Here is a 17,555-nt window from a genome sequence, read left to right as displayed (position 1 = left end):
TGAAAGGAGCGAAGTCACATCTTCTGGCCAAAAATCAGGGCTGAATATTCTCTCCTTAAACTTGATAGGAACTCCAACCTTAAAGGCTTTGTTTGATCCTTGGGAGGTCAACATGGAACATTCGGTGAGTATCAATACCATTCTTCTTCAGATATTGCGTGATGTCAAACGCAGTTGTTTCGCTGTAACTGTTGCAGTACCTCTTTGAGCGTCTGGTAGTCTTCTGCGTCTTGATTGCACCTGATGGTCTGGATATTGATTGTATTGTCCACGTGTGCGTCCTATGACTTTGTTCCATGGGGCTTCCTCTTTACCGGGTTGTACAACTACCTCATCTACACCCGCCTCTCTCTCTACGCCGACTGGCGCAATAACTCTTTGGAAGTCTGGTGAATTTCCGATTTTTGATTGCAATTCTTGTTCTGGATATTGACTGCTTTGTCGACGCTTAAGTCCCATAGCGGTGGGCTGCTGGGCGTCCCTTTCAACGAATCGGTCACCTGTATCTTCTGTTTCTATCACCAAAGTTTGTGGTGCGATTGTGACAGCATTTGAGGTTATCCCGGAATGCTGATCGTTTAAGGAACTCCTACATGTAGATGTAGCTGGTGACTCTGTCAATATTCTTCTCGGCTCCCGCTTATGATTTTCCTGTATTCTCGGGGCGTCCAATTTCTTATAATTTGCAACGTCTGTTTGTCCTTTAGGGCGAGTGATTTTGTCCATTTCTAACGCTATTATTTCTTGAACTTTTCCTGTAAGTAAAGTCTCCACATACTGCTGCATATGATCTATAGCAGATTGCATAGATTCCATGGATCTTACAAGTTTATGAATAAATACCTCTTGATCCTCCATTTGTCACATTTTTGGCTTACACTTGTTACATAACCATGTGAGTTTACAATTAGCCCTTTTAAGTGTGTCAAATTCGCCTTGAGTCAAGCCCGCACACTTCCTGTGATCCCATTTCTCACATGCTTCACATTCCACCGAGTCCTCATCGTCTTCAAAACTACGCCTACATATTCTGCAAGGCTCCACTAGATCACTCTGTACCTCTAGATCAGGCATTTTCAGCGTTCGGTGAATCTAGTTGACCGTGACTTCCATGAGAATGGCGACTGTCTTTTAGCGACTCTTTTGTTTTAACCTGTATCGGTTTACAATATCGTTTCTTGTGAACTATAAATTTAATTCGTAAATACCAATATATCCACTTGTGCCTTAAATACTGCTAGTGTACTTGCATACAAATAAAGCTCTGTATCAGAAAGATAAACCACTTTAGAAGTACATAATACTGCAGTTCGCTTCTAACTCTTCCAACTACAATTACATCAGACCGTAATCCATTTAAAATACTGACTAAGCTTCTTACAAAAAGACTGACAGAACTTGTGAACCGTGTGATACCAGAAGAGCAATTTGGGTTTCGTAGAGGCATATCTACTCTACAGGCTGCTCAGCGATTACACAACGACATACTGGAAATAACAGGGAGACAGAAAGGGAAACCAAATGTTGCTTTCATTGACTTCTCATATGCCTTTGACTCTGTCAACATAGCATTCATTACAAATAGGAAATCTGGAACCTCTCATTGGAAATGATAATGCCCCATTTGTTCTGATACGAAATATACTTGCAGAGAACTACATACAAGTTGACAAGGTCTTTTCCAATACAACAAACTACATAAGTGCTTCAGAGGGATCCGTTGAGCCCAATTCTGTTTAACATAGCAACCATGGACACCATCAGGACAGTAAGTGCAGAGAATGTAAAAATTTGTCTATGAGGGTGATATGGCAACTGAATCTTTGTCAAGCAAAGATATACCAGCAGCTTTTGATTGATTAGTGGAATGGGCAGGCAGAAACAATTTACAGCTGAACGTAAGTAAAACGGTAGTTTTGACATTCAGAGGAGGGGAAAATTGCCTTAGACAGAATTTATTACAAGAGCGAGATATTACCGATGCCCGCCTCCTTTAAATACCTGGATCATCAGTATAGCCCGTGAGCCAACACTATCACACACGCGTAACGACTGTCCTTTGTTTATGTATAAAGAAAGGGCACCTTATCAATACAGTTTTTATTGTAAGAATTAGCTTACAGGACCGGTTTCGACTTCAAATAGTCTTCATCAGCTGAACATGAATACCTTTACATGTGTGTCAAGCATTAATTGGTATGCATGTTCAGCTGATGACTAAAGTCGAAACCTGTCCGGTAAGCTAATTCTTATAATAAAAACTGTATTGATAAGGTGGAACCCTTTTTTGTCTATACATATGTAAACTATCAACACGGAAATGAAGCCAGTAAATCAAGATGTCCTTTGTTTACTCGCCCGCGGCCTTCTCGGAAAGAGTGCTGCCAACCTCTATACTTAGGAACTATGCTTCGATTGTTCCCCAGGGAAACACAATTTGTCTGGACGGTTAGGATTCTTGCCGTGGACAAGACCATTGGTCTGGACGATTAGGATTCTTGCCGTGGACAAGACCATTGGTCAGGATGATTAGAAGCCGCGAAGCAGCCCTAGGCCTCTAGTTTCGTGAGGAAACACTATTGGTCTGGACGGTTAGGATTCTTGCCATGCACAAGAACATTGGTCTGGACGGTCAGAAGCCGCGAAGCAGCCCTAGGCCTCTAGTTTCTGAGGAAACATGATTGGTTTGGACATTTATTTGCACTTTTATTGTGCTGTGGTTGGTAACGGATTATCATTAACTTTAGTCACGGGAAGGACATCATGTTATTATTTATAAGTTTCATTTTCCGTATTGATTGGATGCACTATACAGACAAGAAATAAAGTATTAATAGGTGGAAACATTTTTTGTCTGTATAAGGACATCATGTGCCGCTTTATATTGGCCAATAATAATACAAGTAGCTACTTCAGAAATGAAAAAGGCATGTAATAGTCTTAATTAGGTTATAAAAGTCAATGTACTTCTAGGGGCGGGATGGTGGGTTCCTGGACATCGCAACGATCACATCTCTCCTCTGAGACGCTCTCCAAGTAAGACTGCATTAATTTCCATTTACTTATAACATTAGAAATATGTTGGACCACGGGCTATATTATTCCCGTATTTGGGAATGAAATAAAACATTGAGAGAAAGTGGATACGGTGATGAAGCGCTTTAAATTGAAGATCTCATCAATAGCGAGTTATGGACTGCAGCTAATGTAGGACCATCTTACCAAGAGTAATTGAAGAGAATAAGAGAAGTCCAAAGCTGTTTATCTAAAGGAAGTTCTAGGCTTCTTGAAATTTACTCTCTCATGATTGTTATATTATGAACTAGTAAGAGAAAGGTTCTTCACAGAGGATATGCGCGAGTGGATGCTACTACATTCTATACCTGCCTACAACAAGGTTCTACAAGAACTTTAGCCAATTCAAAGAAAAAGGAAATTTGGAGCGCGTTCTGTACCATGGATGCCATGACTCAAAATTCGAAACAACCAAATTATGAGCTACATGTCGTGACACGATTTGCAGTGCATGACTTTCATCACAGAATGTGACAATACATGACATCATTGATTATAATTTTACCTTCCGCAGCCCAGTACTCGCTACATTCAGCAGCGCGCGGAACAACTGTCATTTGTTTACACGCTCGGAAAGGATGTTGTCAAGCAGTGCTTAGCGCTGCCAACTTCTGTACTTAGGAACTGATGAGCGAGTTGTGCTTCGATAGCTGGTGGGGGTGATTATCGTAACACGATTGGTCTGGACTGGTTCTTGCCGTGCGGACGGTTAGGACAGGATCTGGACAGTTACAAGCCGCATTATTTTATCATTAGTTCAGCCTGTGGGCCCCATTCACACAGACACGTAACAACTGCCGCCTGTTTACTTGCTCGCGGCCTTCTCAGAAAGGATGTTCTGCAGCAGTCAGTGCTGCCAACCTCTGTACTTAGAAACTATGCTTCGATTGTTCCCCCATTCTTCTCGTGCGGACGGTTAGAATAGCATCTGGACAGGACGATTGGTCTGGACGGTTAGGATTCTTGCTGTGGAGAAGACCATTGGTCTGGACGGTTAGGATTCTTGCCGTGGAGAAGACCCTTGGTCTGGACGGTTAGAAGCCACAAAGTGGCCTTAGGCCCCTAGTTTCATAATGTTATATTTACTTGCGCTTTTATTGTGCTACGGTTGGTAATGGATTATGATAAACATTCTTGACGGGAAGGACATCACGTGCCACTGGGAAGGACATCACGTGCCACTTTACATTGGCCAATCGTAATACAAGTAGCTACATCAGAAATAAAAATGGCGTGTAATAATCTTCATTAATTTATAAAAGTAAATGTGCTTCTAGGGGCGGGATGGTGGGTTCCTGGACATCGAATTAACATATCTCTCCTCCGAGATGCTCTCCAAGTAAGATTTCACTAATTTCACTTATTTGTAACATTACAAATAAAGGGGCCCATGGGCTGAACTAATACCGTTATTTTATATAGTGATTTTTGTTTGTGCTTTTATTCAGCCGGGACTGGTAACGCAATGTATTTATCAGCATTGATAGCAATGACGTAACATTCCGTTCACCTTGACCCATGAGAATGCAAGAAGTTCTTTAACCATGACCGATGGCGGGTGCTGCTCTTTATTAGGTTATAAAAGTAAATGTACTTATTGGGACGGGATGGTGGGTTCCTAGACATTGCAATGAACACATCTCTCCTCTAAAAGGAATTCCAAGTAAGATTTGCATTATTTTCGGTTCCTTATAATGTTATAAACTCTACGCTGTGGAAGGAAAAATTATATCTATCACCTTCCGCAATGTGCAGAAAGAGTGGTGTCTGACCAAATTTTGTAGTGATTAACACACAAAACTACATATTGTACATTGAGTGAAAATTTTTATATCTATTTCATGGCCATTGGCTTCATTAAATTATATTATTAATCATGTACAAGCACTGGAACAAACTACTGAGGTTAATGTTTCAGTAGGGTACCCAATAGACATGAAGGAAGTTGCATATGAATTACTTTTACTTAATACGGCAAGTTTGAACACACTTTGTTTATACTTACTGATTACCACCTTCTCAGACTGAAGACACACTAAAATTACTCCTAACAGCAGAGCAACAGAAACAGAGCTGCCTCTCAAATCCTCCATACCTTGAACTAGCTTAAGGCTACAACCCGGAATGTTAAACCGCGCGAACTTAAAGAAAACTTCTAGGCTAAACAAAACCTTGATAGTTTGAAGGAAGAGATCATTATGACATGTTATCACATTCGCAAACTGAGGAATTCATAACTTCAGAGCAAACAGTAGATTAAGAAAAGAATGAAGTAGTGGATGCCAGCAACTATCAGCGGCTACTTTTCCGACAAATATATAAATATAAATAATTTAGAAAGTAATTTACCATCGCTTCTTGATGTAGGGGTCCACAACTTCAATTCTACGTTTCGACATATCTGACTGCTTGAATGAAAAAAATCATAAACCATAAAATGTCTGGGCACTTCGATTTCCTTCTTCACAATGTAACTGGAAGCGGTAGTGACGTCAAAATTCCAAACATATAAACACCTAATACTTGCTTTTGATTAATTAGAAACAGTGATGCAATGCTCAGTTCTAGATCATCAAATAATATGTGGGATTATTATGCTCCAAAATAGCTATTCGTCCAAGTATATCCTTGGAAGTAGAAATATTAAACTTGCTCACTCGATACGTTTACTGACTCCGTGAACCATGAGTGTTGTGCTCCACAGAACGTCTGTTATGCAAATATTGTACTGTTGTACTCCAGTCCAAAGCTCCAAAGAATAACATAAGACCAGCATCTCTAAAATCCTGCCCTGTTAAGTCACATGTCACATGCACATGTAGTGACATGTATATCATCACACGTTGTGCTGCTTGCCTTTTGTTTGAAAGGCTACGGTTGGCGTTGACTGTGAATCAAATTAATTGAAAGGTTAATACTGTGTAATCCGTTCTCCTATTTTAGTCCCGATAAAGAGCGCCAAAGCTTTCCTACAAGTTCCAACTAATTTAAAGCCAGTAGCATTTAGCTGTTCCAGTCAGCGTGTTCTCTTTGTAACAATGGCGGACGTCGGTGACAGTAAAGCATGCAATTTCCATGATATGGAACTGGATGATAGGATTCTTAAGGTTGTAAATACAATTTTTGCTCTCTATCTTTAGTGATTTTGAATCAGTTCAATGGCGCAATATTGCAAGTGGCATTTGATTGTACTTTGTTGGCTATATAAATGAGGAACCATAACCTCTAACTGTTGATTAGATCGGTTTTTTTTAAAACTATTGAAAAAGTGCGTACTTATTTACCACAAGGTACTCATTCCGAGGTCTATTTCTACTCTGTTAGCATTGTCACTGGTCTCATTCATTGAATTTCAACTCTTCAGGTCATTATTCTTTGTGTAATTTTTTTTTTTCATTAGCGTTGGAAAATGGCGAACGTGTTTCGCTCGGTGAGAGTGTCGTATGCTGCCGAAAATGGTGATATTGTGCCGAAATATGATTTTTCAGTTACGCTGAGTACCGAATATGATCCTCAAGGGATTAGTGTGAAATTAAGAAGAGACGGTGTGCCAGGAATGGAAGAATTGATGGAATTTCCTGTTAGTCGAACAACGGAATGTGCTCGCGTAGGTACGCTATTGTACGTCATAACCATAGATTCGGAAAGTATTCTATTAACGTTTAGAAATTCTGCGGATGCTAGACGTTTTCACGATGCTATTTCGAAATTGAAGTCTGGGAAGGGATCTTCTGCTTTCACAGAACGCACAGAGGATGCCTCGGCTGTCCAGTACTTCCAATTTTATGGGTACCTCTCTCAACAACAGAATATGATGCAGGACTATATCAGAACTAGCACCTACCAGCGTGCTATTTTAGCAAATTTGGATGATTTTAAAGATAAAGTAGTACTAGATGTTGGTGCTGGTTCAGGGATTTTATCATTTTTTGCAATCCAAGCTGGTGCTAGAAAAGTGTATGCTGTTGAAGCTAGTACAATGGCTCAGCATGCAGAGACCTTGGTGAATTTCAACAATCTTAAAAGCAAAGTAATAGTCATTGCTGGTAAAATAGAAGAAATATCTCTTCCTGAAAAGGTTGATGTGGTTATTTCTGAGCCAATGGGATATATGCTCTACAATGAACGTATGCTGGAAACTTTTCTTCATGCAAAAAAATGGCTCAAGGAAGGTGGAGTTATGTTTCCCAGTCGAGGGGACCTACATGTTGCTCCATTTACGGATGATAGTTTGTATATGGAACAGTTTAATAAAGCAAACTTTTGGTATCAGCAGTGTTTTCATGGAATTGACCTTAGCAGCCTTCGACATGCTGCTATGAAAGAATATTTCCGACAACCAATCGTTGATACTTTCGATGTGCGTGTGTGTATGGCAAAGTCAAATCGTCATGTGGTTGATTTTCAGGAAGCTAGGGAAACTGACCTTCACAAAATAGAAATTCCTCTCCAGTTTCATTTACTGGAATCTGGAACTGTGCATGGCCTAGCCTTTTGGTTTGATGTTGCTTTTATTGGGAAGAATTCTACAGTTTGGCTGTCGACTGCCCCGTCAGAGCCGTTGACTCATTGGTATCAGGTGAGGTGCTTATTAGAAACACCCATATTTGTTAAGGCTGGTCAGTTGCTTTCTGGACGAGTAGTGCTGTTGGCAAATCAGAGACAGAGTTATGATGTGACCATTGAACTTTGTGTTGAAGCCACAGGTACTCGTTCTTCCAATACACTGGACCTTAAAAACCCATATTTTCGGTACACTGGTCAGCCAGCACAACCTCCTCCTGGAGTTAATCATACATCACCCAGTGAAACATACTGGAGTCAGCTAGATGCTCAAGGAGCACGTCAGGCAGTGAACATGGTAAATGGAATATCCGTAAATACTTTAGGGGAGGTCGCTATAGATGTTACTCCATCTGTTCATAATCTCATGGGACTAGGTAGTCAACCAATCATTCATCCAGGTTCAATTACTAGCACTGGGAGGCAACGTGTTGTATCTGGGACAGCCACCTCCACTCAGGCAGCACAGCTCATTGGTGGAGGAATCTCTCCGACACTGTTTACCTCCCCACAGACATTACAGCCATGGGAAATTCTTCACATTACTCAGTGATTAGTGTTTGATAGCATTTCGTGGTCGTAAACTTGATGTTGGTTCACCTTGGACCATTTGTTGTTCGTACCAGAAGTTATTAGTTGTGCGTTGTAACGTGTATTTCTGAACAGTCTGAAGTGCTGCGTTCCAATATGGAAATCTACAAATATTTGGTTCTAACAAACCCCATACTACCTCTGAGAATCTTGGTATCGAGTCCTGAAATAAGAGCTGCTGAAGAATTTGTGTGTAGAAGTGTTAATTGTCAGTTGTACGTCATAGCCGACGTCATCCATGCTTATTCACTCGATCTGCTCCTTGAGTAAATTCCTACGTATGTGTTATTTTGCAATTTAATTTAGTTGTTTAGTATGCTTTTACCAAAAGGATCTTGTATGTTCAAATTGGAAGAAAAATGTTTTATAGTGAAATGTTGTAGCTGCTTTCTTTGTTTCATCAAATAAGGAAACTGTTGTAGGATACTACTTTTATCATTGTATTTTAAATGCTTGAGCGTCGAGTGAGTAAGATGTTCAATTATTTTGCAGTCCATTATGTGAGGTTATATAAGACTGAGTAGAACATTAATTGCATTCTTTGTATGACAAGTCAGAGATGTAGAATTTTAATTGCTCTCTGCCATGACAGCTGTTCTTAAAAATATATACAACATAGCATTAAGTTCAGGGCAAATGACTGGAAAGTCCAATTTGATCAACAATGTGATTGAGATCTACACATTTAATTTGCATTTAATAAATGCTGACTTCATGTGATGAAGCAGGGATTTTGGTCTCGTACCAATATATCCTCTAAAACCTTCTTTTGGAAGGCAAGGCAATTACTTTGTTCCCTTTTATATTTCCTTTTTATGATGGAGGGGAGCAGTTGCCGCAGAATCGGGCTCCATGTTTTGTCAGAATGTGTTATATAGTGGTTCACTTTCTGTATTAGATAATATCAAACTGGTTGCCAGTGCTCTGGTTGTAGCATAGTATATTTTAATGACAACTGAGGCTGCTTGCTCAAGAAGTAAACCTGCGTTCAAATATTGTAGTAGTTTCAGGTGTCATTGAGATGGATTTCCGTCCCTGCATGTTGTGTTGCTTTAGGAGGAGTTCAGAATATTTATGCTTCACCATATAGCTCTTAATGTTATTGTGTGGAAACCAGATCACCTGCAACATTTCAAATGAATATTGGAATACTGACATTGTAATCTACTGATGCCTCTATGATTCATGTGAACTTAACCAATAAGCCCAAACCTCTTGATGTTTTGAGTGTGCCATTGCTATGCTTAGGTTGCCACTCTTTTTTTCTGTACTATGAAGTGTACTAATGCCTAGAAAAGAAAACATGCCTTAAAGTGAGTCGTCCAGTTGCAAAACCCGTTATGTGCAGAAAAACAAATTTTTCAGGAAGTGCAAAGAACTGTAATTTGTTATGCAACAAAGATAGGAAGTTGAAATTTTGTAATTAAACAGTAAGCGTCCAGCTTCGTCATACTGCTAAATCTCCATAACTTATATAACCCATATTTTTTGCAAAAAAACATTAGCACGTAACTAGTTTTGTAGCAGTTTTGTGGTGATAAGAGATATGTGCAGCATTATATGGAATAGAGTGTGCAGATTTATGGTGAACATGTTTTATCAGCTACAATTGAAAGTAGTACACTATGAAAATAGCATGAATGGAAATATTTATATATAGACTTTATTGCAGCCAATGGCCATATACAGAGTAGGAGGAAAGATAAAGAAAATAGCAAATAAGATGGGGAAAAAAATACAGATTTTTTTAAGGCTATATCACGTAACGACTGTTTAGCACAGCTGACTCGTGTGTCTTTACTGTACGCACTAAGTGACTTGGATCTTTTTTCACATTTATCAAAGTGGTATATTCCACAACTTTTCAGACACAGGATGCACACACATTTCTCATTTGGTTGATGGAATGAGGTAGGCCTATATTTGCAGAACTTATGGTGAAAACCGTGTACTGCTAGGCGTGTTACGGCTTTTCGCAGTTCTTGATTTGGTCTTGTCCAGCTTCTGTCCAGCATGGCATCTGTTGAGTAAAACTCTTTGGAAATTTTGTTCCTTTTCTCTTCTCTCCTCAGGTTTTCTGTCACTTGCGGGGTAGAAAGCAGAAGCATTGCGAACCTAACATCTTCAATAAAAGAGGTCTCTTTCGCCAGTTCAAAGACCAGTCGATTAGGTGTTACCTTTGAGACACCAAGTGCTACTTTTAAAAATCTGGCCTTTACCATCTCCAGTGCTGCGAGTTCTGATCCTCTTAGGTGGTCCCAAATCAGTGCTATGCCATACGTAGCTGTTGGCATTATTATCGCTCAGAACAATTCCATAGCAGTTGCTGACGAAAGCCTGGTGTGTCCCTTTATTTCGTAGATTGCTTTAATCACTGCTGCAATCCTTTCCCTTACGTGCATCCTGAAGGATATTCCCGTAGTTTTGCAGCGTGATACGCAGATATCGGAAGCTGTTCACCGTCTGTATGTCCTCCCCTTCAAAGATTACTTTGCCTCCTGTGGCCCTCCTTCCGCCTTTCCTGAATGTCATTACTGTCTTATTCTTATTTATCTTGAAGTCATTTTCTGTAGTCCGTATTTGTAATCTATCAATTGCTTTTTATAGATCATCTCTTTTCCTTGAACCAATGACCATGTCATCCGCATATACTAGTAGTGATACATTTACTCCTTGGGAAATCTTGCTTATGTCTGATGTTGCAATGTTGAATAGCATCGGACTCATTGGATCGCCTTGTAACTCGCCCAGTTTGTGATGTGTGTCTTGAGACACCTATACCATCCTTGATTATTACTTTGTTTTCCTTTAGTATCCTCCTCGTGACTTGTCATTTCAGTCTCTTCTCCAATCATCTCTTTTAACTTTTGCAGCAATTTCCCTCTGTTTACTGAGTCGAAGGCCTTTTCATAGTCAGCGAATATGGCCATGTATTTCCCCTTGTCATTTCTGAGGGCTTTGTTTATTTTTTCTGGGAGGTTTTTCACCGCGTGCAGGGTTCCTGTTCCTTCCCTAAATCCGAATTGTTCTTCTGGGATGTGTTGCTCTGTTTCATTTCTTAGTCTTTTGTTTATTATTGAGGAAAATATTTTATATATGTTGCTATCTATTGCTGTCCCCCTGCATGCGTTTGGCCCGTCTAGTTCTCCTTTCACTTTATACAACATCTTGATTGATGAGAGTTTCCAACTTCCTGGTATATATCCTATTGCGAGGCATTTGTTGAATAACTCTACCCAAATTCCCTTCAGGATGTCTGCTGAGTCCTTCAGGTTCCCGTTGAAGATGCCATCTGGGCGGACTGCTGTTCTCCTCTTGCAACGATCGATTGCATCTTGCACTTCTCCCTTAGTGATCGGTGTGATGAGAGTGATGGGGGGAGAGTTCAGTTGTCTGAGCCATTCCCTCTGTGTCCTCTGATTGAGGTCTGTTGTACATATTTGCAAAATGTCGTTCCCATACCTCCATTGGTATAGAAGCTGCTGTATCTCTTGTTTTTCTCTTCAAGACAAGGAACAGGTTATTTCCTGCTGCTTCCGCCTGAATCCTTGCTTGCTCTTTGGTGTAAATTGCTTTCTTCTCTTTTAGCATTTTTTTTTTTTTACTCTTTCCTCTTTAATGAATATGATAGTAGGGTTTCCTTCGTGCAAAGTCGTTTCGCCATTCTTAGTAGTCCGAGAGCCTCTTTCCTGAGCTGGTAGCATTCTGTGTCGAACCACGGTTTGGCTGTACTTGTTCATTCTATCTGAGCTGCTTTTATACAGACGGTTATAATTTCTAGTCCTTCATCTATCCTGTTTTTGGTTATCAGTTCTCTAGCCAACTCTAAGGCAGGCTTTTTTTCTTGCAGGATATCCTGGTTCAGTTTCCTAGATTTTGGAGTTGGGCTTTGCTGCAATTCTGCACGTTCTCTGTTGTCTTGCAGTTGAGCTGTTATGGACACTGGTAGGTTTACATTGATGTTTTTAAAAAATTATCTGTAAAAAGTAGGTTACCTCTCCTTTTTTGTTACCTAGAGTGAATCCTTCTTCTTGAAAGATTTCTATTAATAGCGTTGACTTATGATTTGGTTTGTCCACTCTGCAGTTTAAGTCCCCTGCAAAGATAATTCTCTTCATTTTTCACTGCAGTAATCGCAGTTAGGATATGTTTTGATATCTAATCCCTGCTCTTCGATTTTATGATTACTTCAAGAAATCATCATTCATTCAAAACGTTTTATAAGTTCTCTAACATTTTGTGCAGTTATACTAACAATCCCTTATTGCCCTCAACAAAACCTCCCACATCAATGTCATACTCTGGCACTTCACTGTTTAAAGTTTGCCGTTGGTCAAACAGTGTTTTGTAGAACCTGAGGTCATCATTCCTTATCCACTCTTTCCCGTAATGTTTGGTCAGCAATGTATTCAGGTCGTTGAGCTTTTCTTTCCTTAGAGGAACCCCTTCCTTCACTGGTAATGGCACACTAGCAGAAAAGGGTTTCCCATGCTTCAATGTGCTTTTCGCTTCACCACAGTCGCTGTTATAGTTGTACTTCACCTTTTATCACACAGTTGCCTGATTTTCTTCGTGTAAGTATGATCCTCTTACAGGGTTCTGGGACATAAGGAGCTTTGCTGCATAACACACGCTGGACATAACTACTTCTACAGCAGTTCTGTTATTTGTCACCCTTAAATGTACGGATTTGAGCTTTTCTTTTCTAAGAGGAACCCCTTCCTTCACTGGTACTGGCACACTAGCAGAAAAGGGTTTCCCATGCTTCAATATGCTTTTCGCTTCACCACAGTCGCTGTTATAGTTGTGCTTCACCTCTTATCACACAGTTGCCTGATTTTCTTCGTGTAAGTATGATCCTCTTACAGGGTTCTGCGACATAACAAGCTTTGCTGCATAACACACGCTGGACATAACGACGTCTGCAGTAGTTCTGTTATTTGTCACCTTTAAACGTATGGATTAAATGGCCTTTGCTCACGTATTACATTACTGGATTGTGTATTTTGATGAGATGCATACAATGGCCGTGATACCTCATTTTGAGAAAAAAAAAAGGACATAACGGATTTTGCAACTGGACGACTCAAGTGTTCTCTGCTAACCTAATTTATTCAGGGCACAAAATTAGAATTTACTCTAATTTCTGTGCTGTTATATGGCTTGTTGCTCTATATAAAATAATTAGGAAGTCTGCCGGTCTCGGTGGCATAAACATATTATGTTTCTGTGTGTTCAGAAAATGATCCATGTTCTAAATAGAAGCAAAATCTGTATTATGAACAGATCCTCTGACATAGTTCTATTTGATTTTATAATAAGGAAAGACTCCCTTCTATTAGATAGTATTATTATACTACTACTACTACTACTACTACTGCAGGAAATTGACATGTACATGTCTCAAAGGTCAAGATGTATGGACTGTACTGTACATATTATAACGAGAGATGACTGATATATTGAGGATTGAGTTATACACCATACCACTTTTTTTCTGCAGGTCCTAATAGAAAGGGAGTGTTCCTATTATTTGTTTGAACTGATTTTTTCTTATGGTTCTTTTTCCCAGTTATTAGTCCGAGGAAACTGATGTTCTTGTTCTCTATGTATCCTCCATTGCTTCGGAACTAATGGAAATTAATACACATACAGTACTGATAATAGACACCAAGGCAACTCAGATCATAAGAGACTTCACAGGCTCTGGCAAACCAAAGTGTCCCAAAGTCTTTGCATGAAAGAACAGAAACACTGATGGAAACTTAGAAAAATATTTTTAAAAAACAAATTAGACCTATTTTTAAACACTCGTATTTGTAACAAAAATTGTATAATCTGAAATAAGTCAGATTACCCTCACGTTCGTTAATAATTTGCCACAGTATATACTTATTCCTAAGAAAATGTACAGTAGGCCTATATCACATTTTTCTTCTTACTGTACCTGTACTTACATATTATTAATTGCATAAACCAAGTTCCATTTTTCCTTAATTTAATGCTCATTAATATCATTAAGCATCAATGGATGATAGAATCGAACAACCTTTGACATTTTTTGGACGTTATAGCCTACCTCTGGATGCTGTAGATCCGAGTCCAATTTAGGGACAGTGCTTCTTGGTAAAGACAACATAGGCCTAATTGGTGTTGCCTGATAAAAAATTGCCAAATATATGGTCCTATCTGTAATTGAAGAGACTGTATGGTATATTCCAAAGTAAAAATTTATTGATGAATAATTTTTTCAGCAGAATGTATAGCCAAATTTAGATGTTCCTAAGTCCAAAAGTAATAGAAGGATGTGTTTGTCTTATTTTCCTCATCTGCCTGGCAGTTACATTCTATACCCTATGAGTTATATTCATTTTTGTTCTAGATTGTGTCAGTGTGATCCAAATGCCTTCATAAACACTTTATTTAAATCTTGTTCTCTTCGCATTCTTGCCTTTTACCTTGATACCGTAAGAGTCTAACCATTTTGTAGATGTGTGTTTCTCTCGCTTAGACTCTCCATTCCTCCTGTTACGAGAGAGTTCCTTAGTCTCCAGAAATTTTAATCTGTCACACCAAATTATCCTTGTGACACACTGCTGTCTCTTCTGTATTACAGTTCTTTTTAACTTTGCTCTTATCAAGAGATGTAAAATTGTTTTAGAATATATTTAGTCAATTCTAATTCTATCATCATTTGCTCTTGTACAGAATTTAATTTTAAAAATTTAACTAAAATGTGTCCTAGAAAAGAACCCAATATTACAGGCCTTCAATTTGGTCAGTCAAGTTATTTTCACTATAAAATTGGCATTTGATATGTAATTATAAAACATAATGTTGATATACGTTACTATGGTAGTATTCCTGAATCAAATTCATTTCTATCTACTTAACCCAGTCTTAATATCTTAAACTAGAACCTTGATTCTTGTGGCAAACCTCAGCTCTTCTGTACCATGTGCAGTATTATATCCATAGTAATTCAGAAAGGATTATCTTTCAATTATATTGTTTTGCACATGTGTGTATGTATATATATTTATTAGAATATTATTGAAAGAAACCTTAACATGAGAAAAGTGTGTCCTTAGTTTTAGTCCTTTACAGTTTTCTCACTTCATAACAATATCTGCCTCAGAGATTAAAGTTTATGAAGTTTGATCTATAGAACCACCAAGCATAAACATTGTCTGCTTGTATAATGACTGTGAGGTCATAATAACACTTCTTGTTGAGTTTGACCACACACACACACATTTTCTCTTCTCTCTGTGTGGTTGTATAATAAAGTTTTGTGTGTGTATTTAAATGAGTAGTTTCTGAATGAGTGTTGTGATTGATAGATTAAGAATATATTTAAAAAGTAATGGTTACACCTGTATCTTCAGGTGATAAAAAGTTAATTCTTTGTTCCTTTATCAATAATGGGCTACAACTGGAGTGTGTTCATGATTTTCTTTGTTTTCACTTTTCGTTCACACTGTTCTGTTTGTACTCCTTATGTTTTTTTTAAATTTTTTTTATGTTTATGAAGTATACTGCAATTATGAAGGATAAAATGATTCATAATTTCTCCTGTAAGATGGCTTTTTTTTTAATACATTGTGAGGTAACATAAGATGAAAAGGTAAGAAATGGTGATTTTTGGTTTTCACGATTCAGTAGAGTCGTGTATTCAAGCCAGTGTGCACATTTTAGTGCTGTAGTACTGTCACTGCTGAAGGGAACAGAGAAAAATTACTTTATATTATGGTTGGTAATGTTTGTATATACATTTTGGTGTAATAGAGTGAGATAAGTACTGCAATAAATACAGCATTCTGTTCCAAATGTTCAAGCCTCAGTTTTCCCTCTTTTCTGACTTATCACAAACTAAAAATTTAACTAAAACCTTAGGTTGGACTATCCATGCCCACTTAATGTTAATTTGAAAAATACGTTAAAAGCAACGTGTTGAGTGCTTTTTAGGCACATTTATTCTGTAGTAGGCTTATGTATTTTCTCTCACTATTTACGTATCGTGCACAATTCTATGAGGCCGATGACCTAGATATTATTTCCCTTTAAACAATCGTTATCAACTTTATTAATTCATTGAAGATCATTGAGCTAGCTTATCTGAAATTACAATAAAATCTTTTGCAACCTGTCCTAAGCCATTTCAGTGAAGGCATTTTTTGTTCATTCGTACTTGCTGTCTTCTTTTTTTTAAATACTGTTTTATTACCAGATTGTCATTGCAGGCATGCCAATTTTCTGCTGTTAAGAGGCATAGTTTGATTGTCATGTGTGCTGGATATCACAACATGAATATTTTAGGCCCCAGAAGGAGTGAAATTCACTTAATTTTTGTTGTTTTTTAGCCAGACCAGTGGTCTTATCAGCAGCCAATACTGTTTTAGTAGATACTAGAGCCCTGTGGATTGCTTCGTAGCTGTAAATCTTATGCCCACAGATTGTTGGTCTAATCTGTCACACCAATAGCCTTGTTACTAACCAAAAATTAGACATTTCAAATTTCAAACTCCCCATTTTACATCCTCTAGAAAAATGTTTACGCTTGCTCCCCATTTTTCATCTTCGTGAAAAAACCTTTACTCTCAATGGTTATTGTGTAATTATATATCTACAGTAATAGTAAAAATAAACAATTGTAGACCTTGAGAAAATTTTGTGATAGTCAGTTTGGCAATTTACCATTAATGTGATGAAATTTCTTTGGTGATTTACCATAAATACAGCATGTAGCACTAAAATGAAGTACCTGTAATCTGGGGTGAAGTAGGCCATTTTTTAACTTTAGGAGGATGTGGTGTAGTCATAGTTTTATTCATAAACATGAAATAAAATCATGCATACATCTCTGAGATAGCAATAACGGGTCTGATTTATAACATATACTTTTCGTTTTTAAATTATTTATTTAAAGAAACTGTGAACATTTTCTGTCTTGAGTGCATGTTTAAGAAGGAGAAAATCGGCAAAAATGATTGGAAATGATACCTTAAGTAACAGAAATGAGAGAACCTTCCTTAATGCTTACCAGGGACCCACCATCCTGGCCCTAGAAATATTGTTACTTACATAAAAATATTGCAAATGGCGACTTTGTCAATCTGGGAATTATGACCATTTTTCCCTGTTGCCATTGGTGAGGGCAGTTTGCTGTTGTCTCCAGTAGAGCTTATGTATGGCCACAGGATTGCTACATTCTGTGAAAATAATGAAACCACATAGTTTGAATGTGTCATGTGTGCCGGATGTCACAACATGCATATTTCAGGCCACGGAAGAAGTAAAATTCACTGGTTTCTTGGTGGGTTTTT

The 17,555-nt window shown here is 38.3% G+C and overlaps 2 protein-coding genes across 3 annotated transcripts in view; one reads left to right on the top strand and one right to left on the bottom strand.

Moving 5' to 3' along the window:
• Nucleotides 1-5,570, bottom strand: part of Dhx15 (DEAH-box helicase 15) — a 204,095-nt gene extending 198,525 nt beyond the window's left edge. The window contains exon 1 of one of the 2 annotated variants that reach the window (XM_067147359.2): nt 5,425-5,570. In XM_067147359.2, the coding sequence (XP_067003460.1) occupies nt 5,425-5,474 (50 nt within the window). In that variant the 5' untranslated portion in view covers nt 5,475-5,570. The remainder of the gene's footprint in view (nt 1-5,424) is intronic. The other variant, XM_067147358.2, reaches the window with a different exon arrangement.
• Nucleotides 5,571-6,029: 459 nt separating this feature from the next.
• Nucleotides 6,030-17,555, top strand: part of Ddx56 (putative ATP-dependent RNA helicase DDX56) — a 234,228-nt gene continuing 222,702 nt past the window's right edge. Inside the window, exon 1 of the mRNA XM_067147356.2 lies at nt 6,030-6,182. Coding sequence (XP_067003457.2) covers nt 6,114-6,182 — 69 coding nt within the window. The 5' untranslated portion in view covers nt 6,030-6,113. The remainder of the gene's footprint in view (nt 6,183-17,555) is intronic.

The sequence above is a fragment of the Anabrus simplex genome, chromosome 5, assembly GCF_040414725.1.
Source record: "Anabrus simplex isolate iqAnaSimp1 chromosome 5, ASM4041472v1, whole genome shotgun sequence".
Classification (NCBI taxonomy): Eukaryota; Metazoa; Arthropoda; class Insecta; order Orthoptera; family Tettigoniidae; genus Anabrus; species Anabrus simplex.
Note: the sequence above shows the minus strand (reverse complement) of the source record. Positions and strands in the feature narration are given on the sequence as shown.